Source organism: Panthera uncia, assembly GCF_023721935.1.
Source record: "Panthera uncia isolate 11264 chromosome B2 unlocalized genomic scaffold, Puncia_PCG_1.0 HiC_scaffold_24, whole genome shotgun sequence".
NCBI lineage: Eukaryota > Metazoa > Chordata > Mammalia > Carnivora > Felidae > Panthera > Panthera uncia.
The window spans coordinates 1,792,436-1,810,112 of NW_026057580.1; the positions used below are offsets into that span (position 1 = coordinate 1,792,436).

Sequence of the window (17,677 nt, forward strand, 5' to 3'; positions counted from 1 at the left end):
TTTTTTTTTCAATGTTTTTTATTTATTTTTGGGACAGAGAGAGACAGAGCATGAACGGGGGAGGGGCAGAGAGAGAGGGAGACACAGAATCGGAAACAGGCTCCAGGCTCCGAGCCATCAGCCCAGAGCCTGACGCGGGGCTCAAACTCACGGACCGCGAGATCGTGACCTGGCTGAAGTCGGACGCTTAACCGACTGCGCCACCCAGGCGCCCCCAAGAGTTGGTTTTTTGAAAAAATAAACAAAATTGACAAACCTCTAGCCAGGCTTCTCAAAAAGAAAAGGGAGATGACCCAAATAGATAAAATCATGAATGAAAATGGAATTATTACAACCAATCCCTCAGAGATACAAACAATTATCAGGGAATACTATGAAAAATTATATGCCAACAAATTGGACAACCTGGAAGAAATGGATAAATTCCTAAACACCCACACTCTTCCAAAACTCAATCAGGAGGAAATAGAAAGCTTGAACAGACCCATAACCAGCGAAGAAATTGAATCGGTTATCAAAAATCTCCCAACAAATAAGAGTCCAGGACCAGATGGCTTCCCAGGGGAGTTCTACCAGACGTTTAAAGCAGAGATAATACCTATCCTTCTCAAGCTATTCCAAGAAATAGAAAGGGAAGGAAAACTTCCAGACTCATTCTATGAAGCCAGTATTACTTTGATTCCTAAACCAGACAGAGACCCAGTAAAAAAAGAGAACTACAGGCCAATATCCCTGATGAATATGGATGCAAAAATTCTCAATAAGATACTAGCAAATCGAATTCAACAGCATATAAAAAGAATTATTCACCATGATCAAGTGGGATTCATTCCTGGGATGCAGGGCTGCTTCAACATTCACAAATCAATCAACGTGATACACCACATTAATAAAAGAAAAGAAAAGAACCATATGATCCTGTCAATCGATGCAGAAAAGGCCTTTGACAAAATCCAGCACCCTTTCTTAATAAAAACGCTTGAGAAAGTCGGGGTAGAAGGAACATACTTAAAGATCATAAAAGCCATTTATGAAAAGCCCACAGCTAATATCCTCCTCAATGGGGAAAAACTGAGAGCTTTTTCCCTGAGATCAGGAACACGACAGGGATGCCCATTCTCACCGCTGTTGTTTAACATAGTGTTGGAAGTTCTAGCATCAGCAATCAGACAACAAAAGGAAATCAAAGGCATCAAAATTGGCAAAGATGAAGTCAAGCTTTCGCTTTTTGCAGATGACATGATATTATACATGGAAAATCTGATAGACTCCACCAAAAGTCTGCTAGAACTGATACATGAATTCAGCAAAATTGCAGGATACAAAATCAATGTACAGAAATCAGTTGCATTCTTATACACTAACAATGAAGCAACAAAAAGACAAAGAAACTGATCCCATTCACAATTGCACCAAGAAGCATAAAATACCTAGGAATAAATCTAACCAAAGATGTAAAAGATCTGTATGCTGAAAACTATAGAAAGCTTATGAAGGTAATTGAAGAAGATATAAAGAAATGGAAAGACATTCCCTGCTCATGGATTGGAAGAATAAATATTGTCAAAATGTCAATACTACCCAAAGCTATCTACACATTCAATGCAATCCCAATCAAAATTGCACCAGCATTCTTCTCGAAACTAGAACAAGCAATTCTAAAATTCATATGGAACCACAAAAGGCCCCGAATAGCCAAAGTAATTTTGAAGAAGAAGACCAAAGCAGGAGGCATCACAATCCCAGACTTTAGCCTCTACTACAAAGCTGTCATCATCAAGACAGCATGGTATTGGCACAAAAACAGACACATAGACCAATGGAATAGAATAGAAGCCCCAGAACTAGACCCACAAACATATGGCCAACTAATCTTTGACAAAGCAGGAAAGAACATCCAATGGAAAAAAGACAGTCTCTTTAACAAATGTTGCTGGGAGAACTGGACAACATGCAGAAGGTTGAAACTAGACCACTTTCTCACACCATTCACAAAAATAAACTCAAAATGGATAAAGGACCTGAATGTGAGACAGGAAACCATCAAAACCCTAGAGGAGAAAGCAGGAAAAGACCTCTCTGACCTCAGCCGTAGCAATCTCTTACTCGACACATCCCCAAAGGCAAGGGAATTAAAAGCAAAAATGAATTACTGGGACCTTATGAAGATAAAAAGCTTCTGCACAGCAAAGGAAACAACCAACATAACTAAAAGGCAACCAATGGAATGGGAAAAGATATTTGCAAATGACATATCGGACAAAGGGCTAGTATCCAAAATCTATAAAGAGCTCACCAAACTCCACACCCGAAAAACAAATAACCCAGTGAAGAAATGGGCAGAAAACATGAATAGACACTTCTCTAAAGAAGACATCCAGATGGCCAACAGGCACATGAAAAGATGCTCAACGTCGCTCCTTATCAGGGAAATACAAATCAAAACCCACTCAGACATCATCTCACGCCAGTCAGAGTGGCCAAAATGAACAAATCAGGAGACTATAGATGCTAGAGAGGATGTGGAGAAACGGGAACCCTCTTGCACTGTTGGTAGGAATGCAAACTGGTGCAGCCACTCTGGAAAACAGTGTGGAGGTTCCTCAGAAAATTAAAAATAGACCTACCCTATGATCCAGCAATAGCACTGCTAGGAATTTACCCAAGGGATACAGTACTGATGCATAGGGGCACCTGTACCCCAATGTTTATAGCAGCACTCTCAACAATAGCCAAATTATGGAAAGAGCCTAAATGTCCATCAACTGATGAATGGATAAAGAAATTGTGGTTTATATACACAATGGAGTACTACGTGGCAATGAGAAAGAACGAAATATGGCCCTTTGTACCAACGTGGATGGAACTGGAGAGTGTGATGCTAAGTGAAATAAGCCATACAGAGAAAGACAGATACCATATGGTTTCACTCTTATGTGGATCCTGAGAAACTTAACAGAGACCCATGGGGGAGGGGAAGGAAAAAAAAAAAGTGAGGTTAGAGTGGGAGAGAGCCAAAGCATAAGAGACTCTTAAAAACTGAGAACAAACTGAGGGTTGATGGGGGGGGGGGGGGGGGGGGGGGGGGGGGAAGGGTAGGTGATGGGCGTTGAAGAGGTCATCTTTTGGAATGAGCACTGGGTGTTGTATGGAAACCAATTTGACAATAAATTTCATATATTAAAAAAAAGGGGGGGGAAAGAAATTTTAGTGAGTGATGGATATGTACATTATCTTGATTGCAGTGCTGGCTTCAAAAGTGTACAAATGTTATTTATGTACAGTTTCAATTATGAGTTATCCATCAACAAAACAAAAAAAACAACAAAAAAATGCTACAACAGGAAAGATGCCATATAATTCAGAATAGAATTCTTCAGACTCCTCCTCAAATTGTAAATGAATAGGTCAAAGCAACTTTTGCCCTTCATTCAGAAACCCCTTAATGTTTCTGGACTTCTGTGAAGGAGCATTGTGTATAGAGCTCCCCCTCCAGTCCTGGCTCTGTCATTGATGAAATTTTTGTCTCTGTGTGCAGCTTTTTAATCTTTATTGTATTATAGTTTTGATTATGTAATACAATAACATAGTTCAAAAATCAGACTATGGAAACAATATACCTTAAAAATTCTTGATTCTGACTTCTGGGGAAGATGGTGGAGTAGGAGGATCCTAAACTCAACTTATCCCAAACATACAACTAGATAATACTCGCATCAGGGCAAACAACCCAGGAAAGGACCCAAAGAGTGGCCAAAACAAACCCCACAACTAAATGTACAGAAGATGCCACATTGAAAAGGGTAGTCAGGGTGGAGACCTGATGGGAACCTAAACCCATGGGTGTGACCATTGGAGGGAGGGAGCTGTGGGCAAGAAGAGGGGCAAGAAGCACACTGGGGAGGAGCCTACAGGGGGAAGAAAAATCCCTACAGCATTCGGCTTTGAAAATCAGAGGGGCTGAATTTCATGAGTGCTTATAACGGGTGGGACTTTAAAAATAAGTGGGCGTGGCTCTGAGAGAGCTCAGCTAGTGATAGGAAACTGAGCCCCTGCCCTGAAAGAGACAGCACAGCAAATAACGTGTGGAGATACAGCTTGGAAGCAGCAGTTTGAAAGGCACCTGGGGCTTATGGGAGGGAGAGTTAGTTATTAATCTCAGAGTTTGCTGAGGGACTTCTCCAGAAACAAAGGAGCTGGCAGGAGCCATTTCCCTTCTGAACCCTTCATCATAAATACACAGCCAGCTGTGAGAACCAGTGTAGTGACAGCACTTACTACCTAACATGCTTACACTGCACCCCACCCCCTCTAGCCAGACAGACCTGCCTCAGTCCTGGTGCTGTGGATCCCCTTGCCCAGAAAACCCAGGCAATCCTCGCCAACAATGCATCTCCTGACCTCCCATGGAGGATGCACACACCCTGTTAAAACTGCATACCCTGCCTTTGTGTGCTGTCCAGAGGACCCAGACCAACTGGCCTCCGCAGAAGCTGTGTGCGCCCTGTAGAGGAGAACCAGTGCCACCTAGTTAAAAGTGCACATCCTGCCCGCTACTTTCAAGAGCAAGAGATGTAGCTGACTTTCCTAACCCACAGAAACAGACACAGATAGGCAAAATGAGGGGACAGAGGAATATGTCACAAATGAAAGAACAGGACAAAATCACAGCAAGAGACCTAAGTGAAATGGATATAAGTAACATGGCTGACAGAGAATTTAAAGTAATGGTCATAAAGACACTCACTGGACTCAAGAAAAGAGTGGAGAACATCAGTGAGACCCTAAGGAAGAAGTAACAAACAAAAAAGAACCAATCAGAGATGAAAAACACAACAGATGAAATTAAAAATAAACTTGATAGAAGAGCAGGCTGGAAGAAGCAGGGGAGCAAATCAGTTAACTAGAAGACAGAGGAATAGAAAGTAATCAAGCTGAAAAAATGAGAGAACAAAGAATTATGCAAACTGAGAATAGACATAAGGGAACTCAGTGATGCCATCAGGTGTAATAACATCAAGTGTAATAGGGATTCCAGGAAAAGAGACAGAAAAGGGAGCAGAAAATTTATTTGAAGAAACAGTAGCTGAAAACTTCCCTAATCTGGGTAAGGAAACAGATACCTAGATCCAGGAGGTACAGATCCCCCAACAAAATCAGCCAAAGTTATTTAGACAGTTAGATAGGAATCACAATGCCAGGAGGCACAGAGATCCCCCAACAAAATCAACCAAAGTTAGACAGTAATCAAAATGCCAAAAAGTAATGATAAAGAAAAAAAATTAAGCAGCAAGAGGAAAGAAGACACATACAAGGGAAATTTCCCCCATAAGACTATCAGCGGTTTTTTTCAGCAGAAACTTTGCAAGTCAAAAGGGAACGGCATGATATATTCAAAGTGCTGAAAGGGAAAAATCTAAAGCTAAGAATACTCTATCCAGCAAGGCTAGCATTGAGAATAGGAGAGATAAACCGTTTATCAGACAAACAAGAACTAAAGGAGTTCTGACCACTAAATCAGCCCTACAAGAAATATTAAAGGGGACTCTTTGAGTGGAAAGACCATAAGTGAGAGTATGAAAAAGACAAAACACAAAAGTGGTAAACATAAGTATTTCTTTTTTTTTTTTTTTAAATGTTTATTTTTGAGACAGAGAGAGACAGAGCATGAACGGGGGAGGATCAGAGAGAGAGGGAGACACAGAATCCGAAGCAGGTTCCAGGCTCCAAGCTGTCAGCACAGAGCCTGACGCGGGGCTCGAACTCACGGACTGCAAGATCATGACCTGAGCCGAAGTCGGCCGCTTAACCGACTGAGCCACCCAGGCGCCCCAAACATAAGTATTTCTGTAAAAACAAAACAAAACGTTCACAAAATAAAAGGATGTAAAATATGATACCATATACCTAAAACATGGAGGGGAGAGGAGTAAAGAATAGGTTCGAACTTAAGTGACCATCAACTTAATATAGACTGCTGTATGAAGAGGTTATATACAAACCTGATGGTAGCCATAAATCAAAAACCACAAATAGATATGCAAAGAATAAAGAGACAGGAATCCAAGTATATCACTAAAGAAAACCAGCAAAGTATGAAAGAGAGACAGACAGGAAAGGACCAGAGAAAAACTACAAAAATGACAACAAGTAACAAAATGGCAATAACTACATATCTAACAATAATTACTTTAAATGCAATCATTTACAATCAGAAGACATAGGATGACAGAGTGGATAAAAAACCAAGACACTCATTTCAGACCAAAAGATACCTGCAGATTGAAAGTGAGGGGATGGAGAAATATATATCATGTAAATGCATGACAAAAGAAAGCTGGAGTAGCAATACTTGTATCACACAAAATAGACATAAAACAAAGACTGTAACATGAGACAAAGAAGGACACTATATAATAATAAAGGGACAATCCAATCAGAAGATACAACAATTGTAAATATTTATGCACATAACATGAAAGCACCCAAATACATAAAATAATTAGTAACAAAAAAAAAAGAACTAATCAATAATAATACAATAGTAGGAGACTTTAACACTGCACTTATATCAATGGACAGATCGTTTAAATAGATCATCAACAAGGAAACAATGGCTTTGAATGACACACTAGACTAAATAGACTTAACAGATATATTCAAAACATTCCATCCTAAAACAGCAAAATACACATTCTTTTCAAGTGCACATGAACATTCTCCAGAATGGATCACATATTAGGCCACAAAACAGGCCTCAACAACTTCAAGAACACTGAAGTCATACCAAGCACCTTTTCTGACCACAATGCTGTGAAACTACAAGTCAACCACAAGAAAAAAATCTGTAAAGACCACAAATACACATAGGTTAAATCACATGCTACTGAGCACTGAATGGGTCAACCAAAAAATCAAAGAAGAAATCAAAAAGTACATGGAAACAAATGAAAATGAAAACACAACAGTCCCAAACCTTTGGGATGCAGTAAAAGCAGTTCTAAGAGGAAAGTTTATGGCAATACAGGCCTGGCTCAAGAAGCAAGGAAAATCTCAAATAAACAACATAACTTTACATGTTAAGGAGCTAGAACAACAAACAAAAACCAAAACCAGCAGAAGGAAGGAAATCATGAAGATTAGAGATGAAATAAATGATACACAAACTAAAAAACAATAGATCAATGAAACTAGATGGTTCTTTGAAAAGATCAACAAAATTAATAAATCTCTAGCCAAAGTCATAAAAAAAAAAGAGCACTCAAATAAACTCACAAATGAAAGAGGAAAAATAACTAACACTACAGAATTACAATTATAAGAGAGTATTATGAAAACTATATGCAAAAAATTTGGAAAACCTAGAAGAAATGAATAAATTCCTAGAAATATATAACCTACCAAAATTGAAGCAGGAAGGAATAGAAAATTTGAACAGACCCATAACCAGCAAAGAAATTGAATCAATAAGCAAAAAACTCCCAACAAACAAAAGTCCAGGGCCAGATGTCTTCACAGAGGAATTCTACCAAACATTTAAAGAAGAGTTAATACCTATTCTTCTTAAACTATTCCAAAAAATAGGACATGGAAAACTTCCAAATTCATTCTATGAGGCCAGTATCACTGTGATACCAAAACCAGATAAAGACAGCACACAAAAAAGAGAACTACAGGCCAATGTCTCCGATGAACATAGATGCAAAAATCCTCAACAAAATACAGTACCGGCAAACCAAAGTCAACAATACATCTGAAAAATCACTCACCACAATCAAGTGGGATTTATTCTCAGGATGCAAGCGTGGTTTAATATTTGAAAATCGATCAATGTGATACATCACATTGGTAAGAGAAAGGATAAAAACCATATGATCATTTCAACAGATGAAGAAAAAGCATTTGACAAAGTACAACATCCATTCATAACAAAAGCCCTCAACAATGTAGGTTTAAAGGGAACATACCTTAACATAATAAAGGCCATATAAAAAAACCTCACAGCTAACACCATCCTTCATGGGGAAAAGCTGAGAGCTTTTCCCCTAAGGTCAGGAACAAGTCAAAGATGTCCACTCTCACCACTTTTATTCAACATAGGACTGGAAGTCCTATCAGACAACAAAAGGAATAAAAGGCATCCAAATTAGTATGGAGGAAGTAAAATTCTCACTATTTGCAATGACATAATACTATAAACACTCCACCAAAAAACTATGAGAACTGATAAATGAATTCAGTAAAATTGCAGGACACAAAATCTACGTGCAGAAATCTGTTGCATTTCTATACACTAATAATGAAGCAGTTGAAGGAGAAATTAAGAAAACAATCCCATTTACAACTGTACCAAAAGTAGTAAGATACCTAGGAATAAACCTAACCAAAAAGGTGAAAGACCTATACTCTGAAAACTATAAAACACTGATGAAAGAAATTGAAGGTTACACAAAGAAATGGAAAGACCTTCCATGCTCATGGAATGGAAGAACAAACATTGTTAAAATGTTTACACTACCCAAAGCAATCTACAGATTTAATGCAATCCCTATCAAAATACCAACATCATTTTTCACAGAGCTAGAACAAACAATTCTAAAATTTGTATAGAACCACAAAAGACCCCAAATAACCAAAGCAATTTTGAAAAAGCAAAGCAAAGCTAGAGGGATCATGATTCCAGGTTTCAAGTTATATCACAAACCTGTAGTAATTAACAGTACGGTACTGACACACAAACAGACAGATCAATGGAACAGAACAGAAAACCCAGAAATAAACCCACACTTACACAGTCAATTAATCTCTGACAAAGCATGGAAAAATATCCAGTGGGAAAGACAGTCTCTTCAACAATGGTGCTGGAAAACTGGTCAGTTACATAAAAGAATGAAATTGGACCACTTTCTTACACCATACACAAAAATAAACTAAAAATGGATTAAAGACTTAAATGTGAGACCTGAAACCATAAAAATCCTAGAAGAAAGCACAGCCAGTAATGTTTCAGACATTGGCCATAGTAACATTTTTCTAGATATGTCTCTTGAGGCAAGGAAAACAAAAGCAAAAATAAACTATTGGGACTACATCAAAATAAAAATCTGCACAGTGAAGGAAACAATCCACAAAACTAAAGGCAATCTACTAAATGGGAGAAGATATTTGCAAATGACATATCTGCTAAAAGGGTTAGTACCTAAAATATATAAATAATTTACACAACTCAACAACAAAAAGACCCAAATAATCCAACTAAAAAATGTGCAAAAGACATGAACAGACATTTCTCCAAAGCGGACACATACAGATGGCCAACAGACACATGAAAAGATGCTCAATACCACTCACCATCAGGGAAATACCAATCAAAATTACAATAAGATATCACTTCGTCCCTGTCAGAACAGCTGAAATTAAAAACACAAGAAACAAGTGTTGGAAAGGACAGGGATAAAAAGGAACCAACTCTCTTGCACTGTTGGTGGGAATGAATGCAAACTGGTGCAGCCACTGTGGAAAACAGTACAGAGTTTCCTCAAAAAGTTAAAAATAAAACTACCCTACTATCCAGTAATCACACTACTGGGTATGTATCCAAATAATACAAAAACACTAATTCAAAGGGATACTTGCATGCCTATGTTTATAGCAGCATTATCTACAATAGCCAGATTATGGAAGCAGCCCAAGTATCCATCAATAGATGAATGGATAAAGAAGATATGGTGTATATATACACAATGGAATATTATGCAGCCATTAAAAGAATGAAATCTTGCCATTTGCGATGACATGGATAGAGCTAAGAGTATAATGCTAAGCAAAGTAAGTCAGAGAAAGACAAATATCATATAATTTCACTCCTATGTGGAATTTAAAACAAAACAAATAGGCAAAAGAAAAAAGAGAGAGAGAGACAAACCAAGGAACAGACTATAGAGAACAGTCTGATGGTTATCAGAGGGAGGTTGGGGTAGGGGGATGGGTTAAATAGGTGATGAGGATTAAGGAGTGCACTTGTGATGAGCACTGGGTGATGTATGGAATTATTGAATCACTATATTGTACACCTGAAACAAATATAACACTGTATGTTAATTATGCTGGAATTAAAATTAAATTCTTGATTTCATCTATGTGCCTATCTACACTATTTTCCTCCAATAGTTAACTTTTATTCATTTCTTATATATCTTGCCAGTGTTTCCTTATACAAATATGAACAAACAAGAAAAATTCCTACTTTTCGCCTTTATAAAAAAGGTAGCATACCAAACACAGTGCTTTGCATCTTGCTTTTTCTCAACTATATTTTTAAGATATTGTTATATCAGAATATCTTTTTTTAAGGTTTCAGAAAAGCTGAGTAGACAAATTGTTTATTTAACCAGTCTCCTGCAGATCATTTTCAATCTTTTATTACAAAACATATTGCAATGAATAATATCGTACATATAACATTTCATACATACTCAGGTATATCTATAGGATAAATATTCAGAAGTGGGACTGCTGGGTTGAAGAATAATGCATTTGTAATCTTGACAGAGATCACTGAATTATTCTTTAGAAGTTGTGCTGCTGTTGACTCTCACCAGCAATGTATGAAATGTTTATTCTTTTTTTTTTTTTTTAATTTTTTTTTTCAACGTTTTTTATTTATTTTTGGGACAGAGAGAGACAGAGCATGAACGGGGGAGGGGCAGAGAGAGAGGGAGACACAGAATCGGAAACAGGCTCCAGGCTCGGAGCCATCAGCCTAGAGCCTGACGCGGGGCTCGAACTCACGGACCGCGAGATCGTGACCTGGCTGAAGTCGGACGCTTAACCGACTGCGCCACCCAGGCGCCCCTGAAATGTTTATTCTTATTGCCTTATCAACACTGTGATCAGCATCTGAGTTTTTGTGTATCTATAGGTGAGAAATAGTCTCAATGTACTTTCAATTGGCATTTTTATTGAAATTGAACATCTTTTCACATTTTAAAAGATGTATTTGTCTATGTAGTATCAATTCATGTGCTTTGCTATTTTTCCCTTAAAATGTTAGTCTTCTGTTGATTTCGAGGTATTCTATTTCTAATATTCACCCTTTGTGTACATGATACAAGGTGCAAATATTTTTTTTGCCAGGTTGTCATTTATAATTAGAATTTTTTATAGTTTTTTGTTTGTTTTAATGAGCACTCTTTTAGTAGCTACTACCTATCTTTAGCTGCAGGTCCTGGCCTTCTTTGGTATGGTAGATCCCAAATTTCTCCTGTATCTCCAGACTGCATTTTGCCACCAGGGTAATGATGTCACTCAGTTGATTCTGTTTCACCGTCCAGAGTGCTAGGAGCACATTCCCTACAGAGACAGAAGACAGGCTAACAGGGATTGAATGTCTGGGTTCACCTGATCTGGGCAGAGCCCCCAGTTATGCAGAAGGTATCATACAAGGTGTTAGGTGAGGTTTCTTGGACCTGTACATTATGCTTGGTTAAAATATTGCCTTAGAACCTCAAAACGACTCATCATACAAAACCATGATGAGGCAGAAGCTGAAATGTCCCTAATGTTTAAGAATACTTTTCTTAAATATTAGAAATATTAGAGGGAAGAATCTTCCCTCCACCAGTATACTAATAGAAAGGGAAGGGTACTAAGAGGTTCATAAAATATAGGTTCATGTTCAAATCTAATTTCAAGGGTGGTTTAATTAAGTTTAACTTAAAAAAAGAGGCCAACTCTTTGGCATATAGCTGTTAATGTTAATGATCCTAAGAGTTCTCCAGATAGGAGATTTTGACTCCTCCCTATCTTACATATAGCCTCTGCTCTTGAGGACAAAGTTTCTCATTAATTTTCTCATGAATGCTTTATAGGCACTTATTTTTCTGTCGCTCAATCTAAGCAAATTGTTAGGCACATATGAACTTAATACAGGCAAAGCTTTTCCACTAGATTGAGAAAACTTTTGAGGTACAGAGTGTGTCTTCTTCACCTTTGTTTCCCCAGGGCCTAGTACATATTAAATAATCAAACAATGCTGATTAATAAACAAATATGCCAAATTCCACCTAAATGCAGTCTTCCTCACTTACAGTCCTTTAACTATTCAGAAAAACTGAAAAATACCTGTGATATTTAGGATATCTCCTCCAAAACACAGCACATCTGAAATCAAGGAGAGAGAGGGAAATGCATCAAAATCAGATATACTAGGGGCACTTGGTCTTGGTTTTGGCTCAGGTCATGATCTCCTGGTTTGTGAGTTTGAGGCCCAAGTCAGGCTCCACAGCTGGCAGTACAGAGCCTGTTTGGGATTCTCTCTCTCCTTATGTTCCTCCCCCACTCACACTGTCTCTGTCTCAAAATAAATAAATAAACTTAAAAAAAAATCAGATATACTAGAGCATGGCAGAATCATACATGATCGAAAAATTGACCTATTCTGAGTTTTTCCTCATATCTTCTCTGGTCTATTTATTCACTCCAAGGTTCAGACTCTTTTCCTTCGTTTCTCCCCAAATCTGTTTCTATCTCCATATTCTTTTTTTTTTTTTTTTTTTTTAACATTTTTTTATTATTGAGAGACACAGAGTGTGAGCAGGGGAGGGGCAGAGAGAGGGGGAGACACAGAATCCGAAGCAGGCTCCAGGCTCTGAGCTGTCAGCACAGAACCCGACACGAGGCTCCAACTCACAAACCATGAGATCAGGACCTGAGCCGAAGTCGGACGCCCAACCAACTGAGCCACCCAGGAGCCCCTCTATATCCATCTTCTTGAAAATGAAAAAACTACTACTGTTCTCTTTAAAGCGCCCCCCCCCCCCATTTGTGTTCTGGATCCTAGCCCCTCCCATCCTTTCAAGAACTTCACTCCTTATCTCCTCTACTGGATCATTCCCATTAGTATCTTAAAAAACAAAACCAAAAAACAATAAAATTAACCCACCTATCCTTGACTTTACTTTCTTATTAGCTGCATTTTCCTGCTATACTCCCAACAACAAAAATTCTCAGAGTTGGCCATATACCATTTGTTCGTCACATCCTTTTCACTCTGAAATGTTTTCTCTACCATTCTCAGCATTCTCTAATCTGACTTCCAACTCCATCACGTCACTAAAATTCTCAAGATCATCAACAGCATTCATCTTGCAAAATTCAATATTTTTCTCACATCACACTATACTTTATACCTTTCATTTCCAGCCCAGCCAGCCATAGCCCTCTTCTCCTAGAGACACTACTTCTTTGGCTTCAGGGACACCACAGTATCCTAACTGGGTGCTTTACAGTTTCTTTGGTAGGTTCTTTCTCTCCAATCATAATCTATCCTGGTCAAGTCCCTCAAGCCTCAGTCTTAGGCTCTTTCTCTTTACTTACATTCTCCTCATGTGGACTCAAACAGTTTTTAACTTTAAGTAACATCTTTATGCCATCGACTCACTTTTTGTCTCTAACAGAGATCTATTCTCTGAGCTCCAGTCTCAATCATAGCTACCGACCTTCATTTCTCCATTTGAATGACTTACTGACATCTCAGATTCAATATATTCAAAACATAACCCTTGATTTTCTTTCTCAAAGCCCAGTCTTGCCCATCTTGGTTAAGTGACACCACCATCAATTCATTATGAAAGCCAAAAACCGTAGTCATTTTCCTCTCCACTTCCTGCTGATCATCAATATATCAGCAAATCCTGTCTGTAGAACCTGCAAAACACATTTCAAATCAATTCATCTCTTTACAGCTCTGCTGACTTATCTCTAGACAGATGGTTTCAACCTTGGCTTCAACACTGGAATAGCCTGTAAAACTGAAAAAAAAAAAAAAAAATCCTTATTCCTGGGCCTACCTACCCCCCAGGTATTCTGATTTAATTGGACTGGGGTGAAGCCTAGACATCAGGACTTTTAAAAGCTCCCCAAGTGGTTATCTAATATGCTGCCAAGGTTGAGAACCACCATCCTAGACCAAATTGCCATCATCTCTCCACAGTTGCTACAACTGCCTCTTCCTGCTTCTGTTCTTACCACCTACCCCCCCATCAGCTCCCTATAATCCAGTCTCCATGAGGTAGTTAAAATAAGCTTTAAAAAAACGTATATCGGATCACAACACAACCCTGCCAGAACCAGCAGTTTCCCTTTGTACAAAAATAATATAATCCAAACTCCTTGTAGCCTACAGAGCTCAATGATCTCCAATCTTACCTCAAATCACTCTCCTCCCTGTGAGCCATGCTCTAGCCACACTGGCCTTTCGTTCCTAGAACACGCCAAGCTTCCTCCCATCTCAGAAGCTTTGCACTTGGCCTTCTTCTGCCTGAAGTGGTTTACCCCTTGTTCTTCACAAGGTGTCCCTCTCATCCTTTATGTCTCAGCTTAAACACCTTCTCAGAGGAGCCACCCTACCTAACAGAAAATCTCTCACTGTACAATTCTTTTTTTACCATTACACTCTTATTTCCTTTGCATAATACATAACCTATAACTATCTTGTTTACTTATTATTTGTCTCTTCCGCTGACATGGACAATCCAAGAGGGCAGGTACCATATCTTATTTTCCCCTGTATTTCTAGTACCCAGCAATTCCTGGTGTTATAATACATACATAATATATAATTTCTATCTCTCTCTTTCATCTAAACTTGATGAGAAAAATTTAAAGATCTTTCATAACGTTCCTCAGGGGTAAGGGGTGAGTGAAACTGACAAGTTCCTAAAGAAGATGCTACAAAGTAAGTATTCTGGTGCATCTCAGAATTATGGACATGACTGTATTGGTACTGACAGTAAAGGAAGGGAACGTTACGTAAGTACTAAAGGACTAGAGTAATTTCTGTTGGGCAGAAGTTTGGCCAAGATCTTTGGCCCAGGGCATGATCTGTTGGGCAGATTTCAGATTAAGACTGAAATCTCCTCAAGGGCAGGTTTTTGCAAACCCTGCACGTTTCACAGTGCATATTACAGAATATGTACTCAATGTTTACTGCACACGTAAGGAGCTGTTTTGTTTTTTTTTTCCTCCCAGATCAGGCAATTTTCCACAAACTTAATGGCAGAAAATGAAGAAGACACTCATTCCTACTTCACAGGATCAGAATGCAATAAAATGGGAAGGTGTTTTGTAAATTACATCTGATATAAACATAGGGGCACATTGCATTATTGTTAGAAGAGACAACCAAAGGAATACTTTATTTAGAAACAAAATATAAGCAGCAAAGTAAAAACTCAAATTAGTATTTTCCTCCCTTTCTGAACATCAAGTCAACAGGATGTGAGACTAGGTAGAATGGCAGATACAGGCAAAAATCTAGCTTGTTAGTGGCAAGAAGAAGAAATAAAAAAGATGGTTAACACTGAAGGAATGACCCTGTAGTATTTTTTAAAGTAGCCCAGCCCCCCTTTTGTTACAAACCCTCAGGAGCCCAGGACCACAACTCCTCGCTTCCCTCCAATAGTCACTCACGCTCCACGATGTCACTAATGTAATAACTGAAGATGTGGGCCAGTTTGTCCATGTCATGTTCCGACTTGCAGGTCAGGCTGAACCTGTCCATTAATGCTGTAAACCCTAGCCGACAAAACAAAAATTACGTTAACCGAACTTTCGGGCTCTATTCCCTCTACGCCGCAGGCCCAAAGGAAGCAGATCTCCTGCAGGTGAGTAATTTCATTATCCTTGGAACAAGTGTTACTCAACGCAGTCAGGGCCACGCTGGCTGCTATTGCCTCTGAGAATCTGGAGAGCCACCCCCTCTGCGTTTCCAGGAGTTGCAGATGAAGATTCGCCCACAAGCACCCCTTTCATCTCTAGCCAGCTACCACTTCTGCCATACCCTCTTACGCTCCCTGGCCAAGGGAAAAATGGGAATGACATGGGGGGATGGATAAAAGCTTTATGGAGAGCCCAGATGCTGAGCTCCTTGAGGTCAGGCACCTTAATCACTCATCTTCAGATCCAAGACACAAACTCCATAAATATTTAAATGAGCAACTCTCAAAGTAGCTGCTGGATCTCTAATTCCTAGAGCGGTGGCGGGCACACACTTAAGGACGGACTCAAAGGAGGAATTTACTGAGCGAATAAAAGAACTGGCTGAAGCAGTATGCCTACTGGGAGAAGTCGTGGATTCAAAGCCTCCCATATTGCCCTGTAAAAGTCCTTCCCCTTTTCTGGGTCTTTCATTAACTTAAGGGTTCCACCAGACCATCCCGAAAGACGTCTCCCCGCTCTTAAAAAGACCGTCCAGGTTTCCCGAGGAAGCAGCAGCGACAGCAGTCAGGGTGCGCCTATGCTCTCCTGAGGCCAAGCCTGTAACCGCCCCTCTGGCAGGGCGGGAGAGCGACGCTCCACCCCTCACCCGTCACGTGGACGCCAAGGAGGACGCCCTGGGCCGTGGCGAGCTCGGGTTCCGGTCCTCGGGGCTTCCTGAACACCAGCAGGTCGGGAAGCAGCGCCGCCAACCGGGCCTCTACGGGCCACAAAGAGGGAACCGCCGCCCGCTCGCCAGTCGCCATGGCGGCGGCGCGGTTGCCCGCCAACTTACCGGAACCGGGAGAGGGGGTCCACGTAGCAGCCAATCCGCAACGACAGCCCTGGCGAGTTCCTCCCACCAACCAATAAGTGCAGGCTTCCTCGGGGCCCCGCCCCACCTGCTTCTCGCGCCTGCGCTCTAGCTCCTGCCTCCCAGGCAACAGGCCTGAGGAGTGCAAGCGCTTTAAAAGGAGTCGGGGTGACATTTATAAGTCTTGAAATATGGAGCCTCTGACTTTGGTCCAGGGCATGATCTCCCGGTTCGTGGGCTTGAGCCCCGCGTTGGGCTCTATGTGGACAGCTAGCTCAGAGCCTGGAGCCTGTCTACAGATTCTGTGCCTCCCGCTCTGTCCCCCAGCCCCACTCACACGCTCTCTCAAAAATAAAAAGCAAACAAACAAAAAAAATCTTGAAACGCGAAGATGCTTCTACAATAAAACATCATCGCAGATAGTGTCAATGGGGGGGGGGGGGTCTTTTCCTATCACCTCTGAATATATAAGGACAATGTTCGATTGGCATCTGACTAACGCAAACTCAGTCTGTGTGTGTGTGTGTGTGTGTGTGTGTGTGTGTGTGTGTGTGTGTGTGTGTGTTTTAATACCCTTAGGCTAAGGTTATTTAAGTCAGTCCTTTCACCCTGGTTAGGTAGTGTCTCCTATTTCTTTTATCTGCCAGGACGGGTCTATTGGGTGTCTCTAGCTCCTTGCTCCCTGCATGTTAATAGCGTATCCGAGGTTGCCCTTCAGTTGCTTAGATTCTTGGGAGAACTCACATTACTAATAGGGTGAGTGTGTTGTGAATTTTTAACAGGAAAGCATCCTTGTTTTTCTGCAGAAATAAAAGCAAAATCTAAAAATGCATCTTCATTATCTTTAGTTCTACAATACCTAATCAACACCTATCACTGTTTCGGTGATAACTTAAAAGGGTTCATTTTGTGCCTGTAATTACTTCATCAAATTCTGGTTAACACTTTCAGTAGTAAAGCCAAGTATAGATCTGCACACAGGTGACGGGAAAATACCTCCTTAGCAGGGTGGAGGGCCAAAAGGGAAGAAAAAGGGATTAAGGGGAGACACACAACTAAGAGGCCTGCACACCAGAAGTTTAACACTGTTCACAGAGCTCCTGTGTC

General features: G+C 40.1%; 1 protein-coding gene across 1 annotated transcript in view; it reads right to left on the minus strand.

The window, feature by feature from the left end:
- Positions 1 to 16,987, minus strand: part of LOC125938268 (adenylate cyclase type 10-like) — a 56,901-nt gene extending 39,914 nt beyond the window's left edge. The window contains 4 exon segments of the mRNA XM_049653328.1: positions 11,209 to 11,352; positions 12,124 to 12,162; positions 15,472 to 15,576; positions 16,367 to 16,987. Coding sequence (XP_049509285.1) covers positions 11,209 to 11,352; positions 12,124 to 12,162; positions 15,472 to 15,576; positions 16,367 to 16,745 — 667 coding nt within the window. The 5' untranslated portion in view covers positions 16,746 to 16,987.
- Positions 16,988 to 17,677: the final 690 nt, after the last annotated feature.